General features: G+C 41.8%; 1 protein-coding gene across 5 annotated transcripts in view; it reads left to right on the forward strand.

The window, feature by feature from the left end:
• Nucleotides 1–23846, forward strand: part of TIAM2 (TIAM Rac1 associated GEF 2) — a 131323-nt gene that overhangs the window by 43332 nt on the left and 64145 nt on the right. For 4 of the 5 annotated variants that reach the window (XM_054558352.2, XM_054558355.2, XM_054558356.2 and 1 more), the window contains 4 exons: nt 9341–9445; nt 9680–9758; nt 12621–12713; nt 13624–13887. In XM_054558352.2, the coding sequence (XP_054414327.2) occupies nt 9341–9445; nt 9680–9758; nt 12621–12713; nt 13624–13887 (541 nt within the window). Of the gene's footprint in view, nt 1–7084; nt 7247–9340; nt 9446–9679; nt 9759–12620; nt 12714–13623; nt 13888–23846 lie in introns of all 5 variants that reach the window. The other variant, XM_054558358.2, reaches the window with a different exon arrangement.

Genomic DNA, 23846 nt, shown 5'->3' on the forward strand with positions numbered 1-23846 from the left:
ACATAGATAGTACATTCTATGCTGTGTCTCATTTACATTCTATGCTGTGTCTCTCCAGGTGCCATCAAGGGGAGCCTGAGTAATGTCTCCTCATCCCTAGAATTGCTTCTGACCAAACAAATCCTCAGAATGATTTCTGAATGAAATCCTAGAGTATGAAATCCTGGATGTGCCTATGCCTTTTCCTAGTGCCTTTTTCAAACCCACAACATCCCCATGAAGCTGTGTTATTTCTCTAATTTCTCCTCCACCAAATGATTTTTTTTTTTTTCAGATGGAGTCTCACTCTGTTGCCCAGGCTGGAGTGCAGTGGCGTGATCTCGGCTCACTGCAACCTCCGCCTCCCAGGTTGAAGCAGTTCTCCTGCCTCAGCCTCCCGAGTAGCTGGGATTACAGGCATCTGCCCCCAAGGCTGGCTAATTTTTTTATTTTTAGTAGAGATGGGGTTTCACTATGTTGGCCAGGCTGGTCTTGAACTCCTGATGTCACAATCCACCCACCTCAGTCTCCCAAAGTGCCGAGATTACAGGTGTGAGCCACTGCACCCAGCCAGTTCTCACTCTGCACTTACCGTCTCTTACTGTTAGCCACTCTGTCAAGTGCGTATGTCATGGCTCCCAGGAAAGCTTGTAATCGGTATAGTTTATATATGCCCTATGATTATCTGTATATTCTCAATCTATAGCACACTGCGAAAGATATAGTACCTGCTTAATAAGTTTGATGATTAATTATTTCCATTAGATGTAGTCATTTAATGGCTGAGGATGACTGATTTGTAATAAAGGCCCATAATTTTAGGGTCATATCTCTTCCAGCATTATATAACAATGTAAAATTCTTACTTTGAAAGTTAAGAGGCCTGGCATGGTGGCTCGTGCCTGTAATCCCAGAATTTTGGGAGGCTGAGTCAGGTGGATCATTTGAGACTAGCCTGGGCAACATGGTGAAACCCTGTCTCTACCAAAAATACAAAAATTATCCGAGTGTAGTGGCTTGCTCCTGGGAGGCTGAGGTGGGAGGATTGCTTGAGCCTGGGAGGCAGAGATTGCAGTGAGCCAAGATCGCGCCACTGCACTCTGACCTGGGTGACAGAGTAAGACTCCATCCCCGAAAAAAGAAAGTTATGAAACTATAGCATCAGTACGCTTCCTATTAACAGAGCTTATGTTGGACTTTGAAAATAAATTTTGCTCATGTAGCCACTTACAGTGAGAATTAAGCTTAGTGCTTAAGATGGGCTCAAATAAACAGGTCCCATCGATGCTCTAAGGAGTGAGAAGAAACTATGAGTTCTGCATTTGTTTTTTTAAGCATGTGTATCTAAACAGTTACTCCTATTTATTTTAGCTAAGCATTACTTGTGATGTAGGGATACTGAAGAAATTCCTTTCATTTATAGGACTATTTTAATGCAGTCTCTATAATTTCTGTGCTATCGTACCCAGATATCTAGATTCAGATAGAATGGCAGATAGAACTAAGGGTGTAATTTGTTTTTTTATATCTCTGGGACTTAAAATTCTGCCTGAGCTGGCTAAATAATTAATATTTCATTTTGCTACTTTTCATCTGCTCATCATTCTTGGAGAATACTTGTAACCTGCACAAACCTATTTTTATACAATAAGTACATTACGCCCATTTCTATAACACAGAAAGGCTGTTGTGAGGGAGAGGCCATGTGCATTTTAAACTATTTCACTCTAATTGATGCATCATATAACAGCCCAACAGTGAGTCACCCTAATTCAAAATCTGTTAAGGCTGGAATAAAGCCAGTCTTACTTGAACATTTTTTTAGAGGACACTTTGGCTTGCCAAAAATGAAAGCTTTTCATAGTGAACGTCTGGATGAGTAATAGTGAGTCTTACACGGCCTTTGAAGGGAGGTGTTTGTCATGGAGATTGTGACAACAAAGTCCCCACTAAGGCTCGGATGGCGGCAACCCCGGAAGCTTCATTGCAGAAATTGTGACAGCCCCTGGGCCTTGGCCCCTTCTCCTGGAAAATTGGCTTGGGGTGTTCCAACTTTCTGTGGCAGTGAGTGAATGCAGTATTATCATGTTAGTCATGAGCTGTAAACTGAAAAAAAAACTCAACCCCAAAAAACCCCAAAACCAAAACAAACCACCTAATATTGTTTTCTTAAATGGAAAATATAAATGAAACAGCTTACTCTTCACCACAGTACGGTAATCTGTTTAGACAGAATATTAATACGCAACCCTACATAGCATATATATGTATACATATATGCATACAGCTAGCGAGCTAGCTAGATCCATCTTTGTTTTTCTTTCATATCAACCGATGTGTGGGCCTCAGTCCAAGAAGGAAATAAACACTTTCTCTTCTATGACATTTTACTGTTGTTAAGAAAACTGGGAGCGTGCAACTCCCTTTTGTGTTTTCTCCTCATCTCCCTTGCAAATAGACTTTCCTTTTATCAGCCACTGTGCTGGTGTGGGCCCATTTGTGACAGCCAGATTGTGATTTTGCTACTCACTTCCCTTCAGTGATCCAAGTAGTAATTACGAGCCATTTGATCCAAAAGCATCTGCTGTGAGAACACACGGAGTTTCAATTTTTTCTCCTTGCTGCATACTGAGCATAAGTAATTTGACATGTGGTTTCAGGACCATTGATGTAATAATAATAATAAAAAATACTTCTGTGGAATGCCCTCCCAGGAGAGCTAAAGTGATTTGCAGACGTTCACTAGTCGGTCTGGAGTGACTGTGGCTGCAGCCTAGTGATGTTCCTGTGTCGTGATGGCCAGTTGGAGCTGACTGCAAGGTGATCTGAGCAGCCGTGGCCGGAACAGTGGCCCAGGGCTTTGGAACAAAGGGTGATTCTCAGGAAGTTCTTTATAGTGGCCATCAGTGAAATGCAGTAGTTACGCCCAGTACAGTATAATGCCCTGATCCAGGCTCAGCTTCCAAAAAAATCTTTACAATTTATGTCTTTCAAGTGCAATTCCTCCCATCAGTCTCCTAACCACCCCACGAGGCTGGCGTTTTTAACCTTTTTTGAAGGTGAAGGAACAGAAGTGCAGAGGCACTAGATAACAGCCCCTAACAAGGCTGAGATTTGACCTGGATTGCCTTTCTATTATTGTATTTTTTCTGTCTCCATTTGCATTCTCAGGACCAGGAAACCTTGAAGAGGCTAGTTGGAAATATATATATATATATATATATATATATTTTTTTTTTTTTCTTTTTCTTTGAGGGGAGGAAGTAGAGTAGGAGGCGTGGTAGGTGTGTAACGGTTCTGACAAAGGTAGCCAACCATGGAATTCTGGGTGGTTAAAAAGATTAATTTAACATAGTAGCATCTTTGAAATGGGTAACCTGGAAAAAGAGTTTTCCAGATGGCTCCATTTTTAATGCTTATTTTTAGGATTCTCTGCTCTTTTTATGAAAAGAATATTGGAGAATATTTCATCTGGCTTCCTGAAACTAAAGCATGTGTATTTTCAACTTGGATAGCATTGACCTTCCTTCAGAGAATTAATCCAACTTTCCCTCCAAATGGGCAAAGCTTACAATGACCTAAGAGATCTGTAAGCACCAAGTAGCTTTTTCTTTTTCTAGTTCTAATAAATTATTTTTAAATTCTTGGTGCTTCCTTTGAATAACCAGGTTTTACTTTTCTTGAACTGTATACATATGTGAGGGTTATGTTTGTGTGTGTGTGTGTCTCTGTCTGTCTGCCTAACACACACCAAAAATTACATTTAACTTTTCATTGAGGGGATCTCTTGAGAGGGTCTTACTCTTTGATGGCCTTGGCTTTGATAGGCGTCTTCTCTTCTATGGTTCACTAGATCTTGGGTCAACAGTGTAGACTCAGAAAACCATTGCTCAGAGCAGTTGTAGCACAGCACCTTGTTTAATGGGTTTTAATAGGATTATTTCTTTTGTCCTTCCATCCTTCCATCTATCTGCACACTTTTCTCTTGTCCAGAACTTATTCTCCTTCAATAATCTGTTAATTTCTCTTCTCGAAGCTTCCAGAGATCATTAAGAACTTGACACTATGTCAACAGATTTGAGTAAGATACTGAAAACGGACAGCGTTTACCTTTCTGCCTGTAATATGACTGTGAATTTCTAGTTGTATCCAGCTCAGCACTCAAGTTTTGGGTGTGTCCTGGGTGTGGGACGCACTGTGTTAATGGCTGAGGGAGAATGAGGATGCAGAAGACAAAGCCTCTGCTGGTATTCATCTTCTCCTGGTGCGGGACTTAGAAGTGACCCCCCTGTGAGCTGGGCTTTGCCAAATGCTGTACCAGGGACATAGGAGAGTAAACTCATCTAAGTGAGAGGACTTGAGGGCAGAGAAAGGAGAGATAGGAGAGACTTCATAAGAGAGGGGCATTTTAAACCAGGTTGGAGGGTATATATAGTTTCAGCACTGACTCTGTAAGGACGGTACAGCAGAGAGAGGAGATGGAAGTGAGCACTGGTGTGGAGCAGGAGCATGCCACTCCCTTTTGGGGAATGTTCCCTGAGCCATTCTGTTCAATGGGAACATGGTGTGTGGCATAGAATAATGGAAAGTAATCAGGAAATTTAGGTTGCACCCTAAATTTAGCACCCTAAATTAGCTTGTTTCATTTGGCCTCATGAGATGCAGTCTTTTTTTTTTTTGTTTTTGAGATGGAGACTCCTTCTGTCACCCAGGCTGGATTGCAGTGGCACGATCTTGGCTCACCGCAACCTCTGCCTCCCAGGTTCAAGCTATTCTCCTGCCTCAGCCTCCTGAGTAGCTGGGGCTACAGACAGGTGCCACCATGCCCGGATAATTTTTATTTTTAGTAGAGATAGATAGGGTTTTACCATGTTGGCCAGGCTGGTCTTGAACTCATGATCTTAGGTGATCCACTGGCCTCGGCCTCCCAAAGTGCTGGAATTACAGACGTGAGCCACGGTGCCCTGCCAGTGATACAGTCTTTCTCTGATTGTGAGTAACGGTGAGAACAAGAGGGTGTGAAGGCACAGTGTTAATTTGTACTGCTCATGTTCCTCCCACACCTGTTTATCCATAATTATGTTCTTCCTGATCTCCAAAAGTGCAGCAGTAAATTGCTCTGCCACCCTCAGTGGGAGCCTGTGACTTCTCCGGACCTTGTTCTTTGTGAAGTTTCTTACTCCACAGTGACCTCTGCTGGGTTTTAGTTTGCTTCTCAACAAGCCTGGTTTCAGAGGTGGGGCCTGCACCTTTAAGGCAGCATCTGTTTGTTGCTAAGCACTGGGTTGAAATCACTGCCTAGATGAAAAGTACCTGAGAGAATGAACCAGAGAAAAAAATGTGCCTGTGTAAGACAAGAGCCTTTAGGAGAGAGTGTCCGGGCTGGTTCCTGGCATCCCTGGCTCCTTGCATCTGGTCCTGTCTTTTCCTTTGGCATTGGCACGTGTGGGGATGTGCATTCTGGCTGTGATCATCCTTCCAGAAAAATGTACTAAAAACGACAGATCCATGACAAATCCAGAAATGTCACTTCAAAATTGAGCACCATGTTTTCAAAAAGATGACACAGAGAGACGGATTTTTCCTTTGCTTTGTTCTTTTAAATTTCTTTACAATGTCTCTTCTAGTTTTTAAATCCTACATAGGAGGATCTTTTACTTTGTATTTAAAAATGCATGGAATTCAAAGTAAAATCACCCATTAATGCTAACTTTAAAGTATGATGAATGATATATAATAATGTGATAGTGTTGAATCTACAGGTGACATTTTCTGGTATGTAAGGTGTTTCACATAAGTGACCTCTTTTGCTCACAAAACTTAAGTAAGAAGTGATTTTTTCAATATGAATTATATTAATAATATCCTCTTTTACAAAACAGGAGCTGAATCGTACGTAGCAAGGTAAATCTTGTCCTAGGCCACACTTTGCTGGTAGAGTCTGTAACTTTTGATTTCAAAGCCCCAATCTTTTCTTTACTGCTATGTGAATATAAGAACCTAGCCAGAGAGAAACATGTCTACATTGCTTAAGAAATGTATGCTATTTTTGTTATGAATTACAAAAGGACATATTAGCATGAAGTCAGCAATTGTTGTGATGATGTAGTTTGGCACACTAAACTTTTTTGGGAAAGGCTTCCTGAAGGTGGTATTCTTTGAGATGATTTTCCAACAGCATCTATGTGTGAGATAGCTGAAGGATAGAGAAAAGATTTCCCAGGACTATGGGTTAATTTTAAGGAACAAATAGATTTCTGTCGGTGATGAGTCAGGCTAAAATTAAAAAGAAGAAACAAAGACAAAAACACAGATAGACTTAGAAGAGAAAGCTTGTGCTTGGATTAAGTGCAGTTCAGGGTTAGGATGGCAGGCAGATGTCAGTGGCCATGGACAAGGTGTGTCTGGAATTCAGTGGGAGGTTGGAGAGGGATTATGGCTTAGGTGCAGGCTTCACGCGGCCGTTCTCAACCATGATCCCAGAGCAGTAAGCGTGGATACTCAGCAGCCCTTGTATGGATTGCGGTGTTCTTTTTTTATTTTTTGAGACAGACTCTTACTCTGTTGCCCAGGCTAGAGTGCAGTGGTGTGATCTTGGCTCACAAACTCTGCCTCCCAGGTTCAAGTGATTCTCCTGCCTCAGCTTCCCAAGTAGCTGGGACTACAGGTGCACGTCACCACCCCTGGCTAATTTTTGTATTTTAGTAGAGATGCTGTTTCACCACGTTGGCCAGGCTGGTCTCAAACTCCTGACCTCAGGTGATCCGCCTGCCTTGGCCTCCCAAAGTGTTGGGATTACAGGCATGAGCCACTGTTCCCAGCCGGATTGTGGTGTTCTAACTTGGCATAAGCAGCCAATCGACACAGTGGAAAGAACACAGGACAGGCAGTCACTGACTTTGACTCCGCTTCCCATGGCTGCAGTTTCATCTGATAAAATGAGTGAGGAAACATTGTCGGCCTCAGAGGGCTGTGAGAAGCCGGTGATGTGAAGCGTGTGAGCGTTTACTCTAAATACTCCATAAATGAACAGGACATTTGGCCGGTGGTTTCCTTCATTTGTTAATCAAATTTGTCTGCATTTTCTTTTGGCATCTACAAACAGGTCGACGAACTTCTGCATATATATGGCTCAATAGTAGACAGTGTTCCCCGAGACAATGCATGGGAAATCCAGACTTATGTCCACTTTCAGGACAATCACGGAGTTACTGTAGGGATCAAGCCAGAGCATAGAGTAGAAGATATTTTCACTTTGGCATACAAGGCAATGGATTTTGCTGCAGAAATACACTTCTGAATAGAAATAATCATTAATGTTGCAATCTTATGCCTTCTAAATTCATGTGGTATTCAAGGGCCCAGTTTCCACGCCAGGGAACATATTAGCATATTTATTAGTTAATATATTTATTAGCATATTGATTAATTTGCATTCTATTCCTTGATCTCTTTAGAAGAATGAGTTATTAGGTCATGATCCCACACTTCCATGAAGAACCTGAGCTAATCTACTGAAATTCTATGTATACTTTGATATCTAGAATAATTATGAAATCCGTTGCTATTTAAGTTACTTAGAGATGGTGTGTTATAAGAAGGCGGCATAAACTTTGAGGTAATTTAATTTAATCCTAAATAGTTTTATCGGATTTCTCCAGATTAAACACGAAACTTGATATATTCACAGTTGCTTTATGGAGATTAATATAAGATGATGTTTTATTCATTTTTCAAGCTGGGTTTCATTCCTGATCTGAAAAGAGAGTTTATGGTAAGTCTTAAAGAGAGCCCTCTGAGAGAGAATATATTCGGCAACATCAGATCAGAAGCTTTTAGACCACCAGGTGGTGTAGTAGAGCTTAAATAGTTTTAAGTTTCCAGAGAAAAAACAGTCAAATATGTTGAAATGGTGAAAAAGGCATATAGAGTTTGGTAACGCTTAATCATGTGCACTTAATAAATGTGAAAAATGTCTAATTTTAGTCCCCCTTTTTCACTTTGACTTGAAACATTAGGATTCTCTACATTTATATGTAGTTTATATCCTTATGAACTTAATTTCCTTTTGCTCCCATATGTAACGTTTTTATTCAGAAAACCAACAATGCTCTATACCAATGATATCCTCTATTAAACTGATAATTTTCTGAGTAATAAAGGGTATCAGAAGTAGTGGGTCGGCCAGGCGCAGTGGCTTATGCCTGTAATCCCAGCACTTTGGGAGACCGAGGCGAGCAGATCACAAGGTCTGGAGATCGAGACCATCCTGGCTAACACGGTGAAACCCCGTCTCTACTAAAAATACAAAAAATTAGCCGGGTGTGGTAGCGGGCACCTGTAGTCCCAGCTACTCGGGAGGCGGAGGCAGGAGAATGGCGTGAACCTGGGAGGCGGAGCTTGCCTTAAGCCGAGATCGCTCCACCGCACTCCAGCCTGGGTGACTGAGCAAGACTCCGTCTCAAATTTAAAAAAAAAAAAAAAGAAGAAGTGGTGGGTCAATTTGACCCAGTTAGAGCATAGGCCTGAGATAAATTTCTCACTGTTGAAAATATGCATGCGAGAGAAAATATGAGTGTGTGTGTGTACACATTTTCCTTTTGAAAGTTTTTGGAGTAGGACATTCTTAATTCTGAAGACTGTAGATTTGTTAACATTTTACAAATTTCTGTACTTTAGTAATGAGAAACAAGGTTAGGCTCAACCTAACTAAAGAGATGGCGTTTGCTGAGCTAGTAAGATTTATTCTACTATCAGATGTTCTACCGTAATCTCTTAAAAATGCATCTCTTGCCTTTAATCATAAGCAATATTGTTCAGAGAAAACCTTCTTAAAAATAATTGTCCCCCTTTACTTTTTTGCATACAAGTATTTATTTATTTATTTATTTATTTATTTATTTATTTATTTGAGACGGAGTCTTGCTGTGTCACCCAGGCTGCTGGAGTGCAGTGGTGCTATCTCAGCTCACTGCAACCTCCACCTCCTTGGGTTCAATCGATTCTCCTGCCTCAGCCTCCCGAGTAGCTGGTATTATAGGTGTGTGCCACTACACCTGGCTAATTTTTGTATTTTTACTATGGTCGACGTTTTGCTGTATTGGCTAGGCTGGTCTCCAACTCCTGACCTCAAGTGATCCACCTGCCTTGGCCTCCCAAAGTGCTGGGATTACAGGTGTGAGCCGCTGCGCCTGGCCTGCATACAAGTATTTAAATTAGAGCTCTTATATAGGTTTAAATTCAGCAAATTATATGCAGTATTCTTTTAGAGATTTCTACCTTGATTTTTAATGAGCCTGCTAACCAATGATGGATTTAGAAAGAGCATTTAAAATCTGAATAACTGTCTTTTTCTTTATAGATGAGGCAGTTGGAACCTAGCCATTATGGCCTACAGCTTCGAAAATTAGTAGATGACAATGTTGAGTATTGCTTCCCTGCCCCATATGAATATATGCAAGAACAGGTGAGTGTGCACTAGCTTTAGGAAGGGAAACTGAACCACATCTATGGCCCTTTGATTTTGAAAAATGTCATTTTTGGGGAAAATTCTGTTTAAATTTGGCATCTAGTTTGGAAACAATCTCTATATAAACGGTATCTTAATAGCTTTCTTGTTTTATGAAAAATAGTGTCAAAGTAATTTTTTGAGGTATCATAACATGAAATCCTCTGATTTTGTTGTTTTCATCTTTTGCAGGTTTATGATGAAATAGAAGTCTTTCCACTAAATGTTTATGATGTGCAGCTCACGAAGACTGGGAGTGTGTGTGACTTTGGTGAGTGTAAGGAATGCCCCTTTCAGGGAATTGTGTTGTTCGTCTTTGCCTACTTTGCCCCAGTATCTTTGGACTTAATTTTTTTCCCCTTACATTCACATTTTCAGAATATATGACAATAGTTTCTGAACTTTCTTTCTCTTCCTTCATTTCTATTTATTGATATTAGCAGGTGACACAGATAGGTATTAGAGGGAAATGCCAAAGTAATTAAATGGAATAAATATAAAATTGATGGGAATTTGAAAATATAGATTAATAATGAATGTACTGTGTGCTGGTGCTGCTCTGAGCAGATCAACTCATGATTCATATGACAGTTGCTTTCATCTCTAGTGTCTTTGCTCTTAGTTTTCTCTTCCCACCTGGAATGCTCCCCTTTTTTCCTCTTTCTTCCCCCATCCCTCCTCTCTAATGACATGAATCCTGCCGTCCTTCAAGAACTAACTCAAGGTCTTTCTTGAAGAAGCTGTATCTGATTGCTTTAGCTTACTTCCTTCTTTCTTCCCAGAGTTTAACAGTTAAGGGTCAGCTGGGCGCCGTGGCTCATGCCTGTAATCCCAGCACTTTGGGAGGCCAAGGTGGGCAGATCACCTGAGGTCGGGAGTTCAAGACCAGCCTGACCAACATGGAGAAACCCCATCTCTACTAAAAATACAAAATTAGCCAAGCATGGTGGCACATGCCTGTAATCCCAGCTACTCAGGAGGCTGAGGCAGGAGAATCGCTTGAACCTGGGAGGCAGAGGTTGCAGTGAGCCGTAAGCCAAGATTGCGCCACTGTACTCTAGACTGGGCGACGAGCAAAACTCCGTCTCAAAACAAAACAAAACAAAAAAACAGTTAAGGGTCAGTACTTCTGAAGTCACTTCATAGCATCATTTCCTACATTTCTCCTTGATTAGATAATGATTGGTAAATACCTCCATAGAAACACTGAATGATTAGATAATGATTGGTAAATACCTCCATAGAAACACTATTTCTTACCTTGTTAAATATATTGATACATGATTATTTTCCTTAAAATGATTCAAACTAATAATAAAGTTTATAATATGTTAAAATGTCCTTTTTAGGATGCTTTCGTTTTTTAAAAATTTGTATAATCTTTTCTGACCCCCATGTTATTTATTTTTTATTTTTTTTGAGACATAGTCTTGCTCTGTTGCCCAGGCTGGAGTGCAGTGGCATGATCTCAGCTCACTGCAACCTCTGCCTCCTGGGTTCAAGCAATTCTCCCTGCCTCAGCCTCCCAAGTAGCTGGGATTACAGGCGCCTTGCCTGCCACCACACCCGGCTAATTTTTGTATTTTTAGTAGAGATGGGGTTTCACCATGTTGGCCAGGCTGCTCTTGAACTCCTGGACTCAAGTGATCTGCCCACCTCAGCCTCCCAAAGTGCTGGGATTACAGGCGTGGGCCACTGTGCCCAGACCCCATGTTATGTTGGTTTTTCCTTTGAAGCCCTCTTGGCCTTTTTTCTCCTCTTCTTGGCCTTCGCTATGCTTTTTGTGGTTGCCATTTGTGTTCATCTTTGTATTGGAATGGATGAATGAAGACATTGCAAAGATACTCTCTGGCGAGACCATAATCTGCCCGCAGAAGATACTCTCTGATGAGACCATAATCTGCCAGCAGAAGATACTCTCTGATGAGACCATAATCTGCCAGCAGAAGATACTCTCTGATGAGACCATAATCTGCCAGCAGAAGATACTCTCTGATGAGACCATAATCTGCCAGGCTCTGCTGGGGTCACAGCAGAGACCTGGGGAACAGGACATTCTTGCTGTCCTCAAAGAACCTTCCGTATTAGGGGACCAAGACATGGAAACCTGTGCTCCTCACTGTGGCATCACAGAGGGGGACACTAAGTCAGGAGCCATGCATTCAGAAGAGGGAAGGTCTGCCTAGGATTTGCATGTACTCTTATGTATTTAGGGCAAGCACTGTATTCATCCAAGCATTTTTTCACCTTCTTAAAATGCTCAACCCCAAACATAGTTGTTTCTCAACAATTATTTGTTGTATTGAACTGAATTTCATGTATTTCAGTAAGAGTATTTTTTGCTGTTAAATTTGTTCCTAAATTTTTAATTGTGGTAATAGACATATAACATAAAGTTTATCGTCTTGACCACTTTTAGGTGTACAGTTTTGTGATGTTAAGTACATTCACAATGTTGTGCTACCATCATCTATCTCTAGAGATCTTTTCGTCTTGTAAAACTGAACTCTGTACCCATTCAACACCAACTCCTCATACTATCCTTCCCCCAGCCCCTGGCAACCACCAGTTTGTTAATGCTTTGTATCTCTCGGAATTCCCCTAGCAACCACCATTCTATTAATACTTTCTACCTCTCTGAAGTTGACTGCTCTAGCTACTCATGTAAATAGTATCATACTGTGTTGTCTATTTGTGACTGACATATTTTACTTGGCATATTCTCCTCAAAGTTCACCCAAATTGTAGCATATGCCAAGATATTTTTCCTTTTTAAGACTGAATGATACTCCACTGTATACATAGATCACATTTTGCTTATCCATCTGTCTATTGACAGACAGTTGGGTTATTTCCACCTCTTGGCTATTGTGAATTATGCTGTTATGCATGTGGGTGCATGGTCTCACCTTTTGAATGAAAGTTATGTTTTTATATTTCTTAAGCCTCTCGTCTGACATTTTTCTTTTTCTGCCCCTGCAAGATATTTGTACTTTCAAAATAGTTGTAATTTAGACTTTCTCAACATACTGTACTTATGAGAAAAGATGTTCAAGGAGATACTGCCGATGTGGTTGGAGAAATTGAGTGTGGTGGGTTGAGACTTGCTTTTTCCTTTTATTTTCATTCCTAGGCTTTGCAGTTACAGCGCAGGTGGACGAGCATCAGCATCTCAGCCGGATATTTATAAGTGACGTTCTTCCCGATGGCCTGGCGTATGGGGAAGGTCTGTGTGGCACACCGTGCCTCTGTTGCCTCTTAATTTGAAACTGTGGAATACAGTCTGGCTAGTGAATGTTTCTTCTTACAGTTTTGTCAGAAAAAGGTTTCTCCTGGAATTTTAAAGAAAATAAACGTAAGAGTTTAATTGGAAAGGTGACCAGACACAGCGGCTCGCTCCCATAAACCCAGCTGCTCAGGAGGCTGAGGTGGGAGGATGGGAGGATTGCTTGAGCCCAGGAGCCCAAGACCAGCCTGGGAGATAGAGTGAGACTCCTGCCTTAAAGGACAGAGAGAGAGAAAAGAAAGAAAATGCATATGCCTATATATAGAGAGAGCATGTGCGTGTGTGTTTAAAAGAAAGTGTATACATATATAGACAGATAGAGGGAAGGAGGAAGAGAGTGTGAGACAGACAGGCAGACACGGATGGAACAAAGTTAACATGGGAACACTAGAAAAAACAACGAATGAGTGGTTCTCAGGAGGCTGAGGCACAAGAATCTCTTGAACCTGGGAGACAGAGGTTGCAGTGAGCTGAGATCTTTCAAACTGTTTCTTCTAATAGTAGCTGTGAGAGAGCTAACATTTGTTTTGCTCTTAGTGGCATCTAAATACTATACATTTTGGCCCTTTAATTCTTTTTTGTTTTTCTTATTTAAAAGACGGAGTCTTGCTATATAGCCCCAGGCTGGCCTCAAACTCCTGGGCTCAAGTGATCTTCCCATCTCTGCCTCCTGATTAGCTGGGACTACAGGCGCCTGCCACTGTGCCTGGCTGACACTTTCTTTGAAGAAAGCAACAAACAAAACAGTCCCTACGAGTACATGGTTTGAGTGTGCAGCCTTCTTTCATCTTAAAATATTTCTCACAGTAATCCCTCTCTCTTTTTTCTGTTTCTCCTTCCTTTTTCTCAGGGCTGAGAAAGGGCAATGAGATCATGATGCTAAATGGGGAAGCTGTGTCTGATCTTGACCTTAAGCAGATGGAGGCCCTGTTTTCTGAGAAGAGCGTCGAACTCACTCTGATTGCCCGGCCTCTGGACACAAAAGCAACCCTGTGTACATCCTGGTCAGACAGTGACCTGTTCTCCAGGGACCAGAAGAGTCTGTTGCCCCCTCCTAACCAGTCCCAACTGCTGGAGGAATTCCTGGATAACTTTAAAAAGAATACAGCCAATGGTAAGGCTTTGTTCTGTCTTCCTTCTTAACTGCTGGTATCAACAGCCAATATTTTTAGACTGTAATTTTGCTTGCAAACTCAGATTATTTAAGCTGTTCAAAGAATGTTTTCTAATTTATTAGAAGAACACAGATGCCAACTGGAGTAGATTTTATCAAAATTTCATGCATTTTAGTAATTATAGCGCTTTCATGAAAATAGAAAATAATTATTTTTGCACAAAATAACATTTAAAAAAAATCACGGACTCTTTAAAAATCACCCATAATGTTTAGTCTTGTAGTTCCTCTGTGATTGAAGGCAGATGAAAGCCTGCATAAATGCCAAAGTGGAAAGATTTTTCTTATTTAGTTGAATCTAAGGCACAAACATTTTGCAGTCTTCTGTTGGGCTCTTAGAACAGCCCATGCACTTCAGTTCAGTTATATCTTTTGTTAAGTACTACTTTCTTAATAAACAGCAAACTTTCTTTTTCAAAATTTATTTTTATTTTTATTTTTTTTTTGAGACAGAGTCTCACTCTGTCACCCAGGCTGGAGTGCAGTGGCACAATCTCGGCTCACTGCAACCTCTGTCTCCCGGGCTCAAGAGATTCTCTTGCCTCAGCCTCCTGAGTAGCTGAGACTACAGACATATACCACCATGCCTCACTAATTTTTGTATTTTTAGTAGAGGAGGGGTTTCACCATGTTGCCCAGATTGGTCTCCAACTCCTGACCTCAGGTGATCTACCCGCCTCGGTCTCCCAGAGTTCTGGGATTACAAGCATGAGCCACCGTGCCTGGCCAGTAAACAGCAAACTTTTAATGTAGGTCATGAATTTTAAAACTTTGTGAAGGCCTAAAAATGAAAAACTATGTGCCAGTATATTTTTCTCACGGTAAGACTTCCATATGAGGAAATCATTTGAAGATCTGAAGTTTTGAGTTTATCATTCATGTGTATTTCACGTACTGCAGTCAAGTAAATTAGGGGCTCTGGCCAGTACTGAAAACCAGTAGTTTCGCTTTATACCTCTGGAGAGCCCGGGTCAAGCTCCACAGGAGACCAAGTGTGGGGTCTTTTTCCTGGGAGAGCACAGAGCAATTTTTATACTTAATTACGATGATAATGGATTTCCAATTGAAATCTCTGCATGATTACCAAAAATGAATGAAAAACACCAAAGAGAAGTTGTGAGGATTGATTTAATTATAAAGGAAGTTTATTAGGTCATTTTTGGAATTAAAAAATCAGATGGTAAGATTTGTGATTCAATAAGGTATCTCGTGCTTTCCCCTCCTCTCTTGGGGCTTTCCTCTAATTTAAAATGCCATTAAATGGACTATTGGCATATAAAAGTGAATGTCATAAAACAAAAATTATGATGGAACTTATTAATTACTTAGGTATATTAGGGCCATCATTCAGCTACCCTGGGCTGCTGTTATGGGCCTGAGTATTCCATATAATACATACGTGTGTCCATTTGTTGGATTCATTACTCTTGAGGGATACATTCACTACCTGTGTTATGTCTCTATGTATTTTATCATAATAAGAAATTACCACAGAGGCTATAATACTTTTAGTACTTGCGGGAATGAATTCCTATAGAAAGCAGAGAAAGGGGCAAATTTACCTTTTTTTTTTTTTTTTGAGACAGTCTTGCTCTGTCGCCCAGGCTGGAGTGCAGTGGCGCGATCTTGGCTTAGTGCAACCTCCACCTCCCGGTTTCAAGTGATTCCCTTGCCTCAGCCTCTGAAGTAGCTGGGACTACAGGAACGTGCCACCACGCCTAGCTAGTTTTTGCATTTTTAATAGAGACGGGCCTTCACCATGTTGGCCAGGCTGGTCTTGAACTCCTGACCTCAAGCGATCCACACCCCCCCCCCCCCCGCAGCCTCCCAAAGTGCTGGGATTACAGGTGTAAGTAACCGCGCCCAGTCGTTTTTCTTTTCTTTTTAATTTTTTTTAAAATAGTAAGGATCAAGCAGGTGAGTTAAGCCAATTTATTTATTTATTTATTTATTTATTTATTTATTTGCAAGGAAACAGACTAAGAGGCAGTCCTGGATCTGTTAAATAGCAGCCATTCGGACTGTCTAATCCTTTACAACCTATGTCTGTGGACAGAGAGCTTAGTTAGCCAGGCAGGCACGGTGCTTGTCCACATCACGTCCTCCTGATGGGACCTTGCAGGTTCTTCCACTACCAGCCTAGTGGGAGCCACTAACCCTTTCCTGGTGTCCTGGCAAGACTGTGCTCTGTGGGCGTGACAGTCTCCCAGGCAGCGCCCCGCCCGCCTCTGCCCTGAGCTTTACCATTCCTCCCCTCTCCTAAGCTCCGGGTGGCTGTTCCATAGTGATGTTGCTTATGCTGGAAAAAACAGCCCCAGCAGACTCCTTCCCCAGACACCACAAACATAGGCTTTTCTTTTTCTTTTTGAGGTAGTTGCGTTGCTTGTGAAGGAAGTTCCATGCCGGTGGGCAAACATCTCAGAAAGAAGTCTTCCATTTTGAAGGTTGAGGGGAAAAGAAAATAAGGGTAGGTGGGTGGATTAAAAGATACAAGTGAAAAAAGCCCAGGTCTCTCATTCATATGCAACATCCGAATGACAAGAGAAGCCTGTGTTTGTGGAAACTCTGAGAGGTGGCATGGGAACAGGCATACAGGTTTTGAGTCAGACGTGGGTTCAGGTCCTGGGCTGCCCTGTACGGGTTTTTTGACTCACTGAGGGAGTTCTGGGCTTTGGTGGATGCTACCCCAGCCTCTTTACCCTGGTGGAAACGGTTCTGAGGTGCAGTCCACACAGCCCTGCAGATGGGCCCTGGAATGAGCCCCAGCTGTACACAGCAGCCTTGCTTTCACACCTCCCATGGGCTTCCTGCCCTTCCTGCCATACCCCCTCCTTTGGGAATCTCGGGGTCACCTTCCAAATAAGCTTCTGTACCCAAGTCCTCGACTCAGACTCTGCTTTTAGGGTAGCCTGAATGAAGATGCTGAGCCTCACTTTTCTCATCCAGAGGATAATGTTTCTCCCCTGCCCCTGTGGACCCTGTGAGTTTGGGGGAGTTCCTGTCTGTGGCATGTTCAGCCCAGTGTTTTACTTGGCAGGAATTCTGAAAACATGCTTCTCCTCTTCCTCCCTCTCCTTTGCAACTTCATGTTTTATTAAAAATTACCTTGATTTACTTTTGCAATGAATTAGAAAACAGTAATCCCATTTTTTAACTAAAAAAGTTAAAATTTACGGAAATCAAAAATTTAAATGACTTTGAAAAACAGTTTTTAATACTTTGAATTATAACTTAACAGTGGCCGGCCATTTGAGAGCCTGCCTTTCCCTAAATTTCACTTTCCCTTGGCATTGCTAGAAGGCAACCATGTACTTGAAAAGAAGGAAAGTTCTGTTTGCTTTTCCAGAGAAGCCAATCCTTTGCTTGCTATAAAAACCAAATGGCTGGCTCTCTGGGAAACAAGACCTGTTTTTTAAAAATAGAAATTATAAGAATATCAGAAAGTAGACGAAAAGGAAAGCCTTAAGCACTTGTTTGGGCTTATGTTGCCCATCCAAGCAGAATATTTATAGCCCCCTGTCGAGTACTTAAAATGTGTGGGGGGCCCTGGGAACAAGCTACACAGAGTTCAGGGCTTTCAGTCATATCCTGAAGTTTATGTTGCTTAACTTTTGTCTCTTGATCAGTTTCAAGTGGGAAAAAAAAATCTGTCTCTGTCTATATCTCTATATCTAATGAATCTTTGACTGAAAGAAGTGTTAGTCACAGTGGCAGGTCCCAGTAAGCTAGGGGGTTGCTTGTGGGTTGCTATTAAAGTTCTGCTTTTCTAGAAAGGAAGCATCCTTGCAGTATTTAACATTCATTGATACGAATAATGCTTAGGAAAATGGGTCTCAAACTTCCTAGTGCCCAAGACTCACCTGCTGAGCTTAATGAAAATGCAGACTCCAGGGTGCACCTCCTTCCTGCAGGAGGCTTGGGGCAGTGCAACTCCCCCCTCCCCCACCCCGCCCACCTTTTTTTTTTTTTTTTTGTGACGTGGAGTTTTGCTCTTGTTGCCCAGGCTGGAGTGCAATGGTGCAATCTCAGCTCACCGCAACCTCCACCTCCTGGTTCAAGCGATTCTCCTGCCTCAGCCTCCCGAGTAGCTGGGATTACAGGCATGCACCACCACGCCTGGCTAATTTTGTTTTTTCAGTAGAGACGAGGTTTCTCCATGTTGGTCAGGCTGGTCTCAAACTCCCAACTTCAGGTGATCTGCCCGCCTCGACCTCCCAAAGTGCTGGGATTACATGTGTGAGTCACCGTGCCCGGCTGCAAGCCCCATTTTTAACTTGTGCAGGTGTGGAAAGCAGCCTTGGAGAGCCAGCCTCTCTAGCCTGCATTGGCTGGAGAGCAGCCCCGGGGCTGGCGTGAGCACTCCCGCTGCCCCTTGGCCATTAGTCTAAAAGAGGTGGCCTGAACTGAGGCAGTAGGACTTACTGTTTCCTGAGGCCTTCTATTCCAAGGTTTTGAGGGTGGAATGAGATAATATGAGTAAAGTTCCCAGCACATGATCGCTGTTGCGCATGTGTGTTCTTAGGAATTGTGTGTCCCAAACCTCCACCATTGCTTTGTGCGCTCAGAATGCAGGCAGTCGACTCTTAGCTCACCTCATTTGTTGCTCAGCCCATGCTTGGAAGACACCATGTTCCATTTGGCAAATCGCTTACACTGGGAAGCAAAGAACTTCCAGCATTCACCAGCTTCACTCCACTATGCTTGTGATGCTCTGTGAGGAGCGGAAGAGACAGAAATATATGGAGAATTGATGAGGGTTCAGTATGAAGTTCCTCTGTTGCCTAAGAAATGAATGACCGTTTGATTTTGCCTTGAAGGGCTTAAATTTCTGTTCTAGTTATTCACAGTGGAGAGAGGAAATGTCCACAGGCTGTATTTGACTTGAGCGGAAATATCATCTGTAAAAACTTTTTATAGAGAGAATTAATTTTACCACTGGAATTCCCCAAAGAGGCCAGTGTTATTTTAGAGCCAACAAGGTGACCATTGAAGGGATTGGACGGGCCAGACCTGTTTATACTGGGATCCTGTTAATGCCGTATTTGTGATTTATGTATGAAAATCCCTTTTCTAGTGTTTGCCATCTTTTGAAACATTCCAGCAGCTTTTAAGAAAGTCTCATTGGGCATAGAGTTTCTGAACAAAGTCTTTATGTAAACACTGAACTTGTTGCATTAATGAATTCTCCATCTATAAACAGCCATTAATCCTACCTTGTTAGGATTGGAGGTATATTTAATAGGGGACAAAATAGAAAAGACCTATGTTCCTCCTTCCATTTAGACGATATAAATCCAACACATGCTTACCAGATGATGAAGGTAATTGCAGCCTGAGGTTCTTTTTTAGCCTCCACACCCCCTTTGAATCATTCTTTTTTTAAATTGCTGTGAGTAGTGTTGAGTCTCAAGCTACCAGAAGCCACTTCGATGTAAATTTGCTCTTTGGAATGAATTGCTCTTGGGAATGTTTGTGTCCATTATATAGCTTCTCACCAGGGAAAAGAATTATAGAGCCAGCTCTGATGTGGCAAACCCACTTATTTCCTGTTTATGAGAGTGAGGGCATTTTGGCTTCCATAGCCTGTTTAGGATGACTAACAGCATTTAGCTCAGAGAATGCTCTGTTTGTGTGTAAAACTGCTATTACTGAGTCTGGCTGGCTGACACCCCAGATTTCCAGATGTAAGAACATATTAGTGTTCCTAAAGATGAGTGGTACTTTTTTTTTTTTTTTTTTAAATCAGAAAACAATCTGATTGGGAAATACTGGTTTTACCAGGACACAGAACTTCGGTCTCAGAATTACGAGTTTGTTTTGTCTGTGCTGAAAATCGGTTTCATTTCCATCAGTGTGGAAGTGAGCGTGTGGCTTTCTGTTAGTGGTGGAAAAAATTAAGATCCTTGGATACTAATTTCCTTATAAAACTTAGTTTTGTTTGATTCTCTTTTTCTTATTCTCAGTCATTTATTTATTCACTTGTATATTTAACAGATAACCTTTTGTTAAATGTCGAAGGTACATAAAGGTGAATTACACATTATTTCATACTCTCAAGAAGCTCATAGTTGAATTGGAAAACACTTGTAAATAATTCCTGGCTCCAGAGGAAAAAAAAAACATTTGCAGTGAAGAGAATGAGAGGTCAGAGGTGGGATTCCCACTAATTTTTCTGTTTTACAAGAGCAAAGGCACCCAGAAGCAAGGCACAGGGCTCTCAGCATCAGCGTCAGAGGACAGTTTCTGAAAGGGTTTGTGTTTGATCTCAGCACTGCAGATGGACAGGCTGTGGACCTGGAGGTGTGTGGTGGGGGGACTTGGTGGAGGGAAGGGCATTTCACATAGAGCAAGCAAGCTGGAAGACAGAGGCTGCATGTAGAGGTCACGGGAAGAAAGGTTGGAAAGTCCATTGGGGCCAGATTGTAGAAAACCCTGAATTCCAGGAATTTATAACATATCATTGCATGTATCTGAAAAACCAACTAGCTAATTAACTAACTAATGAATATTGTATTACTACTTCCCCCTGCCTTCTATAAAATATAGAGAACTTGTCTGCTCATTTGATGGCCACTGGAACGTGTGTGTGACTTGAAAAGCTTGCCCCTGTCTGTCACCTCTCTCATCCCACCACTCTAGCTTCATTCCTTTGGATCTTAAAGTTTTGTGTTGAATGATCAGAAGTCCCTTATAAAATAAATACTCAAATGTTTTAGAGGAAAGAGTGACTAAAGGAACCCCTATATGTTCTCTGTAAAACCTGTGTCTTCCTCAGCACTGGGAAGCCGTCTCCACTAAAGTGTGGTCCTCACCGGTCCCCTTTAGGGGTAAGGTAGATGGATTAACATCCTGCTGGCCTGTGACAGGGATGGCTGGTGGGGAGGGGACACCGCATGGCAAAGAGGACCAGGCAGTATGAGGGTCAGGAGGAGAGATGTTAAATAAATGTTCCCAGCATTTTGAGTAAAAATCAGTCTTGGCTTTTCTCTCTGAACATTAACTATAAATACAACTTTCAGATAAAAATCTACAGAAGTTCTCTGAAGCACACTGTGTGAAATATCTGTTGGCTCTGCCACTTTTGATAGACATTTGAGAGTTTGGGATGCCAGGCAGGTCTCCTGTGAAGGTAGAGTGAGCCAGCTCTCTATGAAGCAGTAGTTCTATGAAACTATTGGCTGCTGAGAAGAGGAAACTTTACAGCCTGTTACATAAGGAAAAGGAAAAAAAAAAAGATCTCACTTTCCTGTCGGTGTTATGAGTACTGGCTGCCAAATCCTGCTTGTTTGTGTTTCTATTTTTTTCCCCCTTCTTTTGTAAGGGGCTTGAAAATGAATTATATTTCTCACTTTATTCCTGCCTATGAAGGAAGTGAGATCATTGGGAAGGACCAAGTATGATAATCTTCTTTTTAGCTCTCATGTTTAGAGATAACTGTATTGTGATACTGTCTTCACTTTTTCAGATTGGTAATACATGTGCATGGTACGAAATGCCAGCAATGTAGAAGGGTAAACGGTGACAGCTAAGTCCCCCTAAGCTACATTGGGCAGTGGTGAAGAGCATGGACACCATCTGATGACCTGGTTCGGGTCCTAGCTCCAGCCCCTCCTACTCACTAGCTGTGTGACCTTGGGCAAGTCACTTAACCTGAAAGCTTAGTTTTTGCAACTGTAAAATGGTCTAGGATTTTTGTGGGAGCAGCGGCCTAGTATTTGGAAAGCACTGGATACTGCCTGGCACATAGTAAAGGCCATGTAAGTGTTTGTTGAATATGTAGATACATTCCTCCTACCCTGTTCTTAGCCATGTAGTGTCTCTTCCAGAGGTCATCATTGTTCTTGGTTTCTTTCTCATCCTGGCCTGGAGAATTCTAAATATTGGGGAAAATTGGCTGGGCACGGTGGCTCATGCCTGTAATCCCAGGACTTTGGGAGGCTGAGGCAGGCCGATCTTTTGAGCTCAGCAGTTCAAGACCAGCCTGCGCAACATGGTGAAACCCTGTCTTTACTAAAAATACAAAAATTAGCCAGGTGTTGTGGCGCACACCTGTAGTTCAAGCTATCACTCGGGAGGCTGAGGCAGGAGAGTCGCTTGAACCCAGAAGGTGGAGGTTGTAGTGAGCCAACATTGCGCCACTGCATCCCAGCCTGGATGACAGAGTGAGACTCTGTCTCATAAACAACAACAACAACAACAAAAAAATTGGGGAAAACAGTGGGGGTGTTTTTCTGCCTTGTTTTTACTCCATTGTCTTAGTACATGGCTATGGTGGACAGAATAATGGCCCACCCCAAACATGTCCACATTCGAATCCCCAGAACCTGTGAATATGGCAAAAGGGATTTTAAATTTCAAAAGACTTTGAAGATGTGATTAAGTTAATTATCTTGAGATAGGGGATGGATTTTCATGGATTACGTGGGGGGCCCAGTGTAATCACAGGGGTCCTTATTGGAGGGAGGAGGGTCAGAATCAGAGAAGTAAATGTGATGAGGGAGGGAGAGAGGTGACAGCCACAAGCCAAGGAATTCAGGCAGCCTCTAGAATTTGGAAAAGGGATGGAAAGAGTCCTCCCTTAGAGCCTCCAGATAGAACACAGCCCTGTGGCCTTAGTCTTCTGATTTTCAGAACTGTAAGGTAATAAACTGAGTTTACATGTCAAGCACCGTGTTTGTTGGCAGAGATACAAACATGAAAAAAAAAAACAGCACCGTTCTGGTATTCGGGGTGCTATGGTCTGGAGGCAGACGTGTGTATAGACAGCAATCATAATCCACCATTGTCATTACTCTAGTTTTACAGTTCTTGGACTTGTTGGTCTCTTTCTGGATGCTTTACTGTTAAAAATTATTGAGGGCCCCAAAGAGCTTTAGTTATGCGGGCCACATCTATATCTATTGATATTGACTGTATTAGAAATTTAAACTGAGAAGTGTCCGAAATGTTTGTTTATTTTAACATAACAGTAGTGGATCCATTTTTATGTAAATGCAATAAACATTCTTTTAATGAAATGTCTCCTCAAACCAAAAAAAAAAAAAAACTTAGAAGAGTCGCCTTATTTCACATTTTTGCAAATTTCTTTAATGTGCATCTTAATAGAAGAAAGCTAGATTCTCATATCAGCGTCTACATTCAGTCTGTTGCAGTGTATTACTTTGGTGGAAGTTATTTAAAGAAAGTTCATTCTTATACAGATAAATGTAGTTGGAAAAGGGAGGAGTATTTTGATACTCCTTTCAGACAACTGTGGATATTCTTTCATGTGCTCCCAAACTCAGCAAGTGGCCATTTCTTCAAGGTTGGTTGCAATGCGGAACCTGAGTCATTATTGGTGGACTTTTCTTATTTGGTAACATTAAAATTCATTGGCTTATCTTGCACTTGAAATAGATCTTTTGCTCATGCATGATTTCATAACATGCATTGTTTATTTGGAAATATGGAATCACTAAGTCATGTAGATCTTCCAAATGTGGACATTTCATTTCACAGTATTAAAAATCACTTTCAGGCCAGTCACAGTGGCTCACACCTGTAATCCCAGGATTTTGGGAGGCCGAGGCAGGAGGATGGCTTGAGGCCAGGAGATTGAGACCAGCCTGGGCAATGTAGTGAGATCCTATCTCTACAAAAAATAAAAAATTAGCTGGGCATGGTGGCTTGTGCCTGTAGTCCAAGCTACTCAGGAGGCTGAGGTGGGAGGATTGCTTGTGTCTGGGAGGTTGAGGCTTCAGTGAGCTGTGATTGTGCCACTGCACTCAGCCTGGGTGACAGAGCGAGACCTTGTGTCAAAAAAAAAGTCACGCTCAGATCTCATTGGAAAAGTATTGGGAAGCTCACAGTGGCACATACAAATTTTCGAAGATTCTGATTTTTGTTGGACAATTTGAATT

The sequence above is a fragment of the Pongo abelii genome, chromosome 5 (genome assembly GCF_028885655.2).
Source record: "Pongo abelii isolate AG06213 chromosome 5, NHGRI_mPonAbe1-v2.0_pri, whole genome shotgun sequence".
Lineage (NCBI taxonomy): Eukaryota > Metazoa > Chordata > Mammalia > Primates > Hominidae > Pongo > Pongo abelii.